The following is a 12,041-nucleotide window of genomic DNA, read 5'->3' as shown; positions in this document are numbered from 1 at the left end:
GACAGTAAGGGGGAGGACAGTAAGGGGGAGGACAGTAAGGGGGAGGACAGTAAGGGGAAGGACAGTAAGGGGAAGGACAGTAAGGGGGAGAACAGTAAGGGGGAGGACAGTAAGGGGGAGGACAGTAAGGGGGAGGACAGTAAGGGGGAGAACAGTAAGGGGGAGGACAGTAAGGGGGAGGACAGTAAGGGGGAGGACAGTAAGGGGGAGGACAGTAAGGGGGAGGACAGTAAGGGGGAGGACAATGGACCACTCCTTGCAGGAAAGTCTTCACCCGCAAAACAGAAAGACCCGAGTACGGTCATGTTTGCCTTCTATGGACCCTAGGATAAACCTGACTAGTACAGTGTCTGTGGAGGAGGGATGGTGTGGAGGTGGAGTCGACATCTTTGGGTATTCCTAGTGTCAGCCACCTAGTGGCCAGGTCTACACCCATGGAGCAGTGTCCCCCAATGAAATAAGTACACTACACAGTACCAAGTCATTCACATATACCCTAAAGCCTCTGAATTTTTTTTTCTTTGGAATCCGTCTAAAAAGTCATGGATAAGAATGACAAAGGTAGCCAAAGAAATGTACCGTATATGGGTTCTGTATTATATGTATATATTATGTAATCGGGTATACAGAGGCATATTCTATCCCCGCTCTGCCGTATTACAGATCTGTATACCTCGTTAAAAAAAACAAAAAAATCCTAGCGCTAAAAATGAATGACATTGGCGCATTTAAGTGATGGTCCCACTTTAAGTTGGAAGACGTTGTATAAAAATAAAAAATTTAAAAAAAAAAGTAAATTTGCACTTTTCTTCAATTTTCCGTTTATGGAAGGAGCTGCTACAGCAAGGACGGCGGGAGCTGAGAAATAACGGAAGCGCGTCGGCTATCTATCACCTAAATTGCAGAATTTTAATACACAGTGTGTGTGTGAAGTCACATTAAAGTAGGCTGCCAATAATACCCGGCCTCAGATACTGATATAATCAATTTACACTTATGTTCTCCAGTGCTAAGTGTATTAATAGTAAATGTGATCGTTAGGAATGATTTGTCTGCAGGTAATGTGGAGAGGTAACTCCCTGCGGTGCCGGAACGGTGACATCTTCTCATAGAGATACATTGTTGTCTGCTAATCTGAAACGCGCTGTTATTAGAAGCAGCACAGTTTCCATGGCAACACTGAGTCATAAACCTTTGGTGGGTGTTTGGGTCTTTTTGCCTCAAGAAATAGCATCTGGCTTGGCAAAAAGCTGTTGTTTTGAGGGAGAGGAGAAAAAAAAAAAAAAAAGCGTAGAACATATGCAACACACTATGCATTTTGTCTTGATAGATGGGAAAAAAAAATTCAAAAAGTTTCAAATGCATTAAAAAAAAGTTGCAAAAAAAATTGGGGCGCGTCATGGGGCTAAGGGAAAAAAATTGTAGGGTCGGGGGGGGGGGGGAGAAAAAAATTGGAATTTATAAATTATTGGGAATAGATATAAAATTAAAAACATGATAAAAAAAAACGTAATTTAAGAAGATCGGAACATTTGTAGGTAGGTAGAATGGAGAAGTTATAAGGATGGGAGTCCTGGTTTGGCATACATCCAATAGGTGGCGCTGTAGGCACCACCCAGAGACCAAGTCAAACCAGGTGGGTTAGGGCTGGATCGGGGAGAGGCTTAGTTAGTTACTACTTGGACCAATACCAAAAGGATGGGGTGCACAGCAGAGCTAGCGCCCCCTACTGGATCTATGCCACAGCAAGGTGAACCATCATCGGACCACTACATTCTAGCATCAACCTACCCTTTTGTGAGAAGGGGCACACCTCTATATAAATAAGGCAGCCCCCTTCCTCCAGGCCATGCACCGGCTTGTACCTGGTGCAGATTTCAGGGATCATTTACACCAACTGCATAAACGATAATATAGCAGCAGATATAACGGAAATAACTATGACTGATAGATTGGTTGATTGTCCTCAGCTGGACATACATTGGAGTCGCACGTTCACTCCGGACTCAGAAATTCTGAATATTTTATTTCACGTCCTTGTTTTTAATCCTCACATTGCCGCCAAAGCAAATTGATCCATATGTGGAGAAGTTCAAAACCAGAAATACTCGAGACATGGGAATATGCAGGATCCTGTAGAGGCGACATTAAAGGGGTATTCCCATGTCCCTTGCTCACCAGTCTTCACTGCTGCAAAGACTTCTTTCTTCCTGGTCGTCAATTCGTGGGCAGGGTTTCATATGCAAAGCCATACTGTCTGACTACCTCCAGTTAAGCTCCGCCCCCCAATTAGTGTGTACCTCCGCCCACCACATAGCGTGATCTATGGGACGACTGAAGAGCCTGTGGTGTCATCAATGGTCCTATTAAACTTGGATTTAGCTTGTTTTATATAGAGTCGGCTAAATCATAGTGGGCTAAGGGACCAGGTCCTTCTGCCCACTAGCTTTTAGCCTGCTCTATATAAGAAAGCTAAATCCTAGTGAGTAGAGGGACCAGGTCCTTTAGCCCACTAGGATTTAGCCTGTTTTATATAAGAAAGCAGCACTCATTTACCCCCTCCTATATCTGAGAGCAGGAAGCTAGGTCACATGTGTGGTGCAGACAGAGGAACAGTTACAGACACAGGCTCCCTCCCGTGCACTTAGCTCCTCCTCCCTCCCCCCTGAGAGCAGGCAGCTACATCACTTGACATTTGAGCAGATAATCCCAAGGGCCATAGAAACGCAGTGTCAACAATGAAGTGAATACATTAAGTTAGTGGACAAACAAAGCAGTTTTGCTGATGCAGTGTATTTAGGAAAAGTCTTAAATCCACATTAACAAGCAGTATAGATAGGATCCTTGTTATGGGACAACCCCTTTACAGTCTGTGCATGTGAACCCGGCTTCTGTATCTGACACCACCCGTGTTCGCTGCCATATGCCGGGGTTGTTCGGTGCTATAAAGCCATAATCCAGCCTTGACGTATATCTGCTGTATCTTAATACACCATAAATACATTTATAAAAGAGAAATAGCTAGAGACCAGAGATGAGGATGTTGCGGTGAGCTCCTGGATGTTTAGTCTGGACCACCCCTAGGTATCGGATAAGTGTATGGGGTCGGGTCCAGACTACACAGACAACTTTGCATAACAGAAATTAAAGTGTTTATTTTTGCATACCTGCATTCATGACTTTCTATGCACATGGTAGTATAAATTTATGCAACGCAGAAATGCAATATGGTCACATGTATGAACCAGTCAACACATGCAGTCTGCAGGATAGGTCATCAACATGTGATCTGTGGGTGTCTGACACCTGGACCCTACACAGATCAGCTGTTCTGGCAGTCTCTAGGTACTTTAAGTGGATGCAGTAGATGGTAAGCCTGTGTAAGCTTCTCCATTCTGAAATTCCCCAGAACAGGGGTAGGTAACCTTTGGCACTCCAGCTGTTGCAAAACTACAACTCCCAGCATGCATACTTGCTCTGCTGTTCTTGGAGCTCCCATGGAAGTGAATGGAGCATGCTGGGAGTTGTAGTTTCACAGCAGCTGGAGTGTCGAAGGTTCCCATGAACCTCCGCTACACAGTGGACGGGGCTGCTGCACCATTCCTATTACTTGAACAAGTTCCCCGTCCACTGATGAAACATTTGACCCCTGAAGGCTGTAGACTAGAGATGAGCAAGTACTGTTCGGATCAGCCGATCCGAACAGCACGCACGCATTGAAATGAACGGAAGCACCTGGTACTTCCGCTTTGACGCCAGCCGGCCGCTTAACCCCCCACGTGCCGGCTACGTCCATTAATTTCAATGCGTGCATGCTGTTCGGATCGGCTGATCCGAACAGTACTCGCTCATCTCTACTGTAGACAGGTCATCAGTATAAAAACTCCATTTGGAGCCATAAAACCCTTTAACGCTTTGAATTTGGGATTTAAGGCCTACCTTAGCCAGTGCCGTCTGCTTATACATGCGGGTAATCGTGGACATGACCTGAATAAAGGGGCTCCCGGTATCTGATACAACCGATTCTGGACATCTCATCAGTTTCTCCCATTCTTCAAAACTTGCACTCATTTCCTGTAGGGTAAGAGAACGGAGGTGAAATTGAGCTAATGGACATTACATACCGTATATACTCGAGTATAAGCCGACCCGAATATGAGCCGAGATCCCTAATTTTACCACAAAAAACTGGGAAAACTTATTGACTCGAGTGTAAGCCGAGGGGGGAAAATCCCCCATTGCAGATAAAAAGTCTTGTCATGTGCATTGCAGCTTAGTAACTCCATGGGGATCATAGTAATAGTAGTTAACCCCATCATGTCCCTCACATTAACCCCGTGTGCCTCACATAAGAGTTACTGATATGTGGGACATATGGAGGTAATAATTAGGTTTCTTCATAATTAAGCTCCTTCATTAGTCCCCTCATGTGTCTCACATATTAGTAACCCTTATATGGGGCACACAGGGGTTAATAGGAGGGACATGATGGGGTTAACTGTTATTAATGTGAGGCACATGGAGATACTGAAACTAAATGAATAACCCCAAATGCCTGACATTACTAGGCAGAGTAACTAAAGGAAGGTCCCTGCGTGTGTCACATTACTGTAGCTTCCTCTCCTCCATACAGCAGACATCTTCCATAATGAATCCTGGCCACTCATCTGCAGGGTAGATGCTAAAGGACCTCTGATGACGTCATGACCATGTGATAGGACTCTGGTGTGGGCGGAGCTACTAGGATTTAGACTCAACCTTATCTGCAGATGTTACATACCAGAGGCTACAGGACCTTTGAAGACAGTCATGTGACCTCATGACAAGCCAATCACAGAGCAGTAGCATTAAAGGACCTCCCTCTTCCAGGTCCTTCTGGTTTTCTGTGCTCCGTGGACCCTGACTCGTGTATAAGCCTAGGAGAGCTTTTTAAGCATGAAAAATGTGCTAAAAAAGTCGGCTTATACTCGAGTATATACGGTACTAGGACATATATCATATATATAGGCAATAACAAAACTAGGTCCTGACAATTCCTAGATTCCCTGGAGGTCTCCATTTCCTGATTCCAAAGTGATTGGCTAAGCAGTCATTTCCTGTGTGTCAAGAGGAAAGCAGAGACCAGCAGGGGACCAAATACAATTTTTTTTTAACACTCAATTTTGATGCAACTCCACAAAGCCTTTAAGACAATGTCTCCTTTATCTATCGCACACGGAGGACACAACAGATATTACCGATTTTGTCTGTTCCAGGGAAGAGATGAACAGAACCAATACAATACTCCTCCCATCAGATCGGGGAAGACTTCCCAGCACAATGGGGATTCACAAAAAAATGGGGCAGACCACAGGGTGGACATGGCTGCAACACTATGGGACTAAAAAAGCAAAACTGGAGGAGGATCTCATGCCGAACCAGATATAGACATCAGATTATGACAAAAGGGAATAGAACAAAAAAATATATATACAAAAAAAAAAAAAAAAAAAAACAGGAAGCTTCTCTGCCAACCTAATAAATCAATAGGGAGAAAATGAGTCGGTGCAAATCTTATTACTTAAAGGGATTAGACGCCATCGAGTACATTCAAAACAGCCTCATTTTTACAGGTCGGCACTGGGTTTTCTGGGAATTTTAATTCAATCTAAATAAGGATACAAGCTGTGATTCTCTATTTAACATGCTCAGTACCCAAGGGGTAAAGAGCTGCTAAAACTACCCCCATGTATCATCCTGACAGCCGTTTTATCATTTCTGCAATAATTCTTGGGAATTTTTTTTTTTTTTTTTGCTACATTATTTGACAGTGTGAAGATCGTATAAACTTCAGAAGACACAAAGTGAATCCCCTCTGGATTCGGATAACCCTCGCGCCCTAGGTGAACCTTCACCTTCACCTATCTGATGGGATTGTCCTTAAAGGGGTATTCTAGTGGTTTGGCCTAGGCTTAGGATGAATTCACACGGTAAGAATTTGTGCAGGTCAAGGGATGGAGATTCCAAGATTCACTGGTGAAGATTAAATCGGCAAGGAAATCCACAAGCCTTGCAGTGCGGCAGATAACGCTGCGGATTACCGGAAGAACTCCTAAAAGCAAATTTTAAAGGAGTCCTTCAATCTGGGCAAGTTATAAACCTATAGATCAGTGAGGGGCCGACCGCTCAAACCCTAAACATTCTGGAGAACAGGGAGCTGCTCCGGTGTTCGCGCAGTGATCGGGCAGTGCGGGACCCCAGTACTGATCTATATTTCGGCTGTTGGAATTATTCGAGTGTTATAGTTCTTGAACTCTCCCATTGAAATGAATTGCAACAGTTTCCAGACATGGCTAAGCTTTGTAGTTCTGCTTTCTCCGTTCCTCCCATTGAAATGAGTGAAGCGGTGCACAAGCTACGCAACCCTGATCAGTTGGAGTCTGAGTTGTTGGACACCCCCAAACATGTCCCTATCCCGTTTATAGGGCATAATGTCCAATTGGCAAAAAAAAAAACTAAGTTAACTGAAAGGGCTTGCCCAGATTGTGGAAATCAATTCACTTTTTCTTAGGAATATTTGAAGCTGGACCTGTGAATTCCAGGCTAGATCCAAGATCATATGAGGAGAACAAGCTTCTCATCCCACAAGCTGCCCAGTCCCCTCTCATGTTTTCAGGATTTATTATAGATTGTTAGCTCTATAGCAGGGGTAGGGAACCTTCGGCTCTCCAGCTGCTGTGAAACTACAACTCCCAGCATGCTCCATTCACTTCCATTGGAGTTCCAAAGACAGCAGAGCAAGTATGCATGCTGGGAGTTGTAGTTTTGCAACAGCTGGAGAGCCGTACGTTCCCTACCCCTGCTCTATAGCAATGGTAACTATCTTTGCAAACAGTAAAGGTTGCAAACTGACCAAGGGACAGGGACAGGGACCGATCACGTGACCCAGGGATAGAACTAGCCCAGAACCATAAGTCCCTGGAAGAAAAGATATACATGACCCAGACAACCCACAGGAAAATCCAGTGTATTCTACAAACCTGCAACATTCTGTGCAGATCTGCCAAGATTTTCCTGTTGGTATTTCAACCTTTACAAGAGCTTTGGCAGCCACTAACCAGAAGAACAAAGGGCCGTGACACCACAGCCCGTCCTGTGCAATACCCAATACAACAGCCTGGGCTGCAGCACCAAGAACACAGCACATCTATAAGACTATAGCGCTGCGCAGAGCAAGAGGTGCAAGGACAAAAGATCTGTGTATACTTTCTGCATTATTTTCTCCGTCTGCGCAAAACCAATCTCAATGACACAAGTAAATGACCCTGCAAGTCTGACATAGTCAATAGTGATGGGATAATGTCAGAGTATTCGGGCACCGCTCAGTGACGAGGGGAACAGAGAGACCCGGTTGGAACCGTATGCAGAAAGAAGAGGAACAAGACAGCCCAGAGATCTGAGACAAGATGTTCCAGAATGACGATTTTATTGGGAACACGTTTGGAGGGCGAACATGTCGTCTTTTAATAGAGATGGAGGACGTCACATAGGGTAAAGTCAGAACTATTAAACCTGTGCTAGCGATTCCAAAAAAGAAGAAGAAAATAAATTGGAAATTGGTTTCAATTAAAACTTTATTAATTTCTCAATCTCCGTTGTACATCTCATCTGTTCCCAAGTTTCGGTTCATATAGGTTTAATAAGTTAGCAAAAAATAGGAAACTAAAACGAAGTATGACTGCAAAATCCGACTACACGGGGATCGTCTGTTGTCTGGTACCACAGAGACAGAGAGGATTGCAAAGAAGCCAAAGGAAGAAAAAAAAAGATACATTATTAATGAAGATCTATTACAAAATTACTTAAAAGGGACTTCCAGGCTTACTAAGCGATGACCTATCCATAGAATAAGTTCGCAATTAATGATCGACCGACTCAGGAGTCACCGCCGAAAAATAGAAAGCATGCGGCTTCTACACAACAGACCACAGGCAGCAGCATACATTCCCATAGCCATTGTGCTAGGCTTCACTCGAATGGGACTGAGCTACTGACAGGTCATGTGACCTATGAGAGTAATGTCACATGGCCTATAAAGCGAAAGCAGCGATTGGAGGAAAAGGAAAGAGTTCTGGGTGTAAGACCATCCTATCCTAAGGCAAGGTCCTCTAAAAGGGTTGTCTAAGACTTGGGAGCAAAGCTGCAGTCACAGCTACGAGACACTATCTGCTTACAGCTCTGTACACTGTATAGTACGAGGATGGGATGCGCAACCAAAGAGCTGATAAGTGTAGGGGCCAGCTGTGCACCCTAACCTAACTGTACAACTTAAAAAAAAAAAAAAAAACATGGACATGCCCTTTAAATTTAGAAGTACTGAGACGAAAAATCAGTTCAAAAGGTCTACACCTTAAGCCAGGTAGGAAAGCCATGTGGAACCCAGGAGGTCTAATAGGTCAGGAACTATATAGTGTACAGAGCCAGAAGCTCCCATTCACACCATTACGAGAAGAGCTGCAGTAGCGAAACATAGCCGCTATACAGTATAAGGAGTATTCTGCATCTGGCTCTGTACTCTATTTAGTACCTGGCCCAGAAGCCGTCACGACGCCTCAAAAGCTGATAGAGAACGAAATCCCCCCCTTCCCATGATCATTATTGATGGTCTATCTATCCGAACAAAAGGCATTAAAAAAAAAAAAAAAAAAAAAAAAAAAGTCACAGAAAACCCCAAAACAAAATTCATGCTTTTTCTCCAAGCTGCTTATAATCGAAAAATGTGAGGTTTTATCTAAGAGAGGCACATACTCCTAGTCGGATGCACGGTCATGCACATGTCTCACAGTCAGACACGTCATCCAGTATTGATGGAGCAGATGCATGCACACAGACACATTGCTGCACAGAAGAAACAAGGACACCTATGAATGTGTACACGCTCTGATACCTGTGTACCCAACAAAAACATAACCACACATATCTACACAAAGTATATACAGAGAGCCTGCAGCACTGAGAAGTACAGAGCCCATAATACAAGGGAAAGAGACCTGAAGTATTGTGTAAATGTTATTCTCAGAACAGAAGAACAATTATTCTGTAGAAGATTAAGTGTTACTAGAAAGCAAGATGAGAAGATATATTCTTGTATATAGGAGCAGTATTATAGTAGTTATATTCTTGTACATAGGAGTAGTATTATAGTAGTTATATTCTTGTACATAGGAGGTAGTATTATAGTAGTTATATTCTTGTACATAGGAGTAGTATTATAGTAGTTATATTCTTGTACATAGGAGTAGTATTATAGTAGTTACCGTATATTTCGGACTATAAGACGCACCTAGGTTTTAGAGGAGGAAAATAGGGGAAAAAAAATTTGAAGCAAAAACTGGTAAAATATTTAATATATGGGAGTTGTAGTTTTGCAACAGCTGCAAGGCCACATTGACAGGTGACCCTGCAGCTGTACGGGGATGCATAGAGCGTTTTTTTTGCGGGGCCAGCTGTAATTTTTAGTTATACCATTTTGGGGGATATCTATTGCTTAGATCACCTTGTATTGAAAAAAAAACAGGAGGTGATTTAGAACTTTTATTTATTTCATATTTTTAAAGCTTTTTTTTTTTTTTTACTATTTTATTCCCCCCACGGGGGCTTGAACCTGCGGTCACTTGATCGCAAGTCCCATAGATGGCAATACAACTGTATTGCCGTCTATGGGACATTCTGTTTATTAGTATTACGGCTGGTCATAGACCCAGCCGCAATACTAATATAGCAGTGACAGGCCGGGGAGCCTCATTAGGCTCCCGGCTGTCACCCGAACAGGTCGGCTCCTGCGATATCGCCGCGCAGGAGCCGGCCTGCAACTTTACAGGTACGGGCCGGTGGGGACCGGCCCCGGGGGAGAAGGGGCCACGGATACTGACCCGGCATCCGCTGTACTAGAGAGGCGGATGCCGGGGAGGGATAGACGCCGGGGCCTGAGACATCGCTACGATCCTCTGCCATGCATGAAGCCAGCGGCGGGGGCACGGAGGAGCCCCTGCCGCTGCTGGCTTCATGCAGGGCAGAGGATCGTAGCGATGTCTCAGGCCCCGACACCTGTAATGGCGTCTATCACTTGCCGGCTTCCGCCTCTCTATTACAGCGGATGCCAGGCGCCACCTTCAGACTATAAGACGCACCCTTCTTTTCCCCCAAAATTTTGGGGAAAAAAAGTGCGTCTTATAGTCCGAAAAATACGGTATATTCTTGTACATAGGAGGTAGTATTATAGTAGTTATATTCTTGTACATAGGAGTAGTATTATAGTAGTTATATTCTTGTACATAGGAGCAGTATTATAGTAGTTATATTCTTGTATATAGGAGTAGTATTATAGTAGTTATATTCTTGTACATAGGGGGCAGTATTATAGTAGTTATATTCTTGTACATAGGAGCAGTATTATAGTAGTTATATTCTTGTACATAGGGGGCAGTATTATAGTAGTTATATTCTTGTACATAGGAGCAGTATTATAGTAGTTATATTCTTGTACATAGGGGGAAGTATTATAGTAGTTATATTCTTGTACATAGGAGCAGTATTATAGTAGTTATATTCTTATATAGTAGTTATATTCTTGTACATAGGAGGTAGTATTATAGTAGTTATATTCTTGTACATAGGAGGCAGTATTATAGTAGTTATATTCTTGTACATAGGAGGCAGTATTATAGTAGTTATATTCTTGTACATAGGAGCAGTATTATAGTAGTTATATTCTTGTACATAGGAGTAGTATTATAGTAGTTATATTCTTGTACATAGGGGGCAGTATTATAGTAGTTATATTCTTGTACATAGGAGTAGTAGTATAGTAGTTATATTCTTGTACATAGGGGGCAGTATTATAGTAGTTATATTCTTGTACATAGGAGCAGTATTATAGTAGTTATATTCTTGTACATAGGGGGCAGTATTATAGTAGTTATATTCCTGTACATAGGAGTAGTATTACAGTAGTTATATTCTTGTATATAGGATGTAGTATTATAGAAGTTATATTCAGCTACGGCTATTGGCAGTTCATACATAGAAAACGATCTAGCAGGAGGCGACATTGAGCACAAGAGAACGCTTCTCCCCATGTAAAAGCATGAGCATTCTCCGTTCCATTTTCAGGTATTATGGGGAGGATATTCAGAAATTCAGAACCTATTTATTATCTTGCAGTGCATGTTGACTCCTCTAGACAGAATAGTATGAACAGTATACGGACCCCATCATCTTCACATGTAGCGGTTATTACTGTGGCGTTACAATTGTCATTGTCAGAATAACCATTATACAGGGTACCACAAACCGCACCTTGGCCACATCTTTCGGCAGATCGAAGGGGATGCGCTGTCTGATTTTGGGCGGGAGCTGAGTCAGGACCTCATTCTTCAGCCGCCTGATCATGATGCTGCTTAATCGCTGGTGTAAGTCATCTAAATTGGAGGCTCCACGGTAATCCCACTGAGTCCTTTTGCCGAAGTACCTTGGGGAAAAATTTAGAAAACACTTGAATGCAGCGTCTCATACAAAAACGCATGTTAAACAATCTGCCTGCTGCAGGGTTGTGAGATGTATTAGACAGCAACTGACGGCGGCTCTCATTGACAGCGAAGGACTTGGCGGTATTAATAATCTGGAGAGCCGGGGCACCTGTTATTAGAATACATTGCATAAACACCCGCCATACCTTTGTTGTCACACATAAGATTAAGTTTCTGGGGGCCGCTTTGATCTGTTGCTGCAGAGCTCGCTACAGACCGGTATCAGACGCACAAGATGGAATTCAATTACATTTTTATAGCATTTTTAGCTACGTTAGGAAGAGCCGATGTCCTGAATGCTCCACGCGAGGCATTAACTCCTATTTAATACGGAGCCCCAGTTACATACATTAACAGGACGTGCAGAGCTCTGTCCTCCGGCGGTGTTTTACATTGTTTTACATAAGGGTAAGAATCCTTAAAACGAAGGTAAACAAAGAAAAATCAGGAGCCAAAATTCACTGCAGAAAGTCT

The 12,041-nt window shown here is 43.2% G+C and overlaps 1 protein-coding gene across 1 annotated transcript in view; it reads right to left on the bottom strand.

Moving 5' to 3' along the window:
* ZRANB3 (zinc finger RANBP2-type containing 3) overlaps nucleotides 1-12,041 on the bottom strand; it is a 94,529-nt gene that overhangs the window by 73,561 nt on the left and 8,927 nt on the right. Inside the window, exons 4-5 of the mRNA XM_075285659.1 lie at nucleotides 11,338-11,509; nucleotides 3,940-4,074 (exon numbers count right to left, since the gene is read on the bottom strand). Of these exons, the coding sequence (XP_075141760.1) occupies nucleotides 3,940-4,074; nucleotides 11,338-11,509 (307 nt within the window). The remainder of the gene's footprint in view (nucleotides 1-3,939; nucleotides 4,075-11,337; nucleotides 11,510-12,041) is intronic.

The sequence above is a fragment of the Leptodactylus fuscus genome, chromosome 8 (assembly GCF_031893055.1).
Source record: "Leptodactylus fuscus isolate aLepFus1 chromosome 8, aLepFus1.hap2, whole genome shotgun sequence".
In the NCBI taxonomy this organism is placed as follows: Eukaryota; Metazoa; Chordata; class Amphibia; order Anura; family Leptodactylidae; genus Leptodactylus; species Leptodactylus fuscus.
Note: the sequence above shows the minus strand (reverse complement) of the source record. Positions and strands in the feature narration are given on the sequence as shown.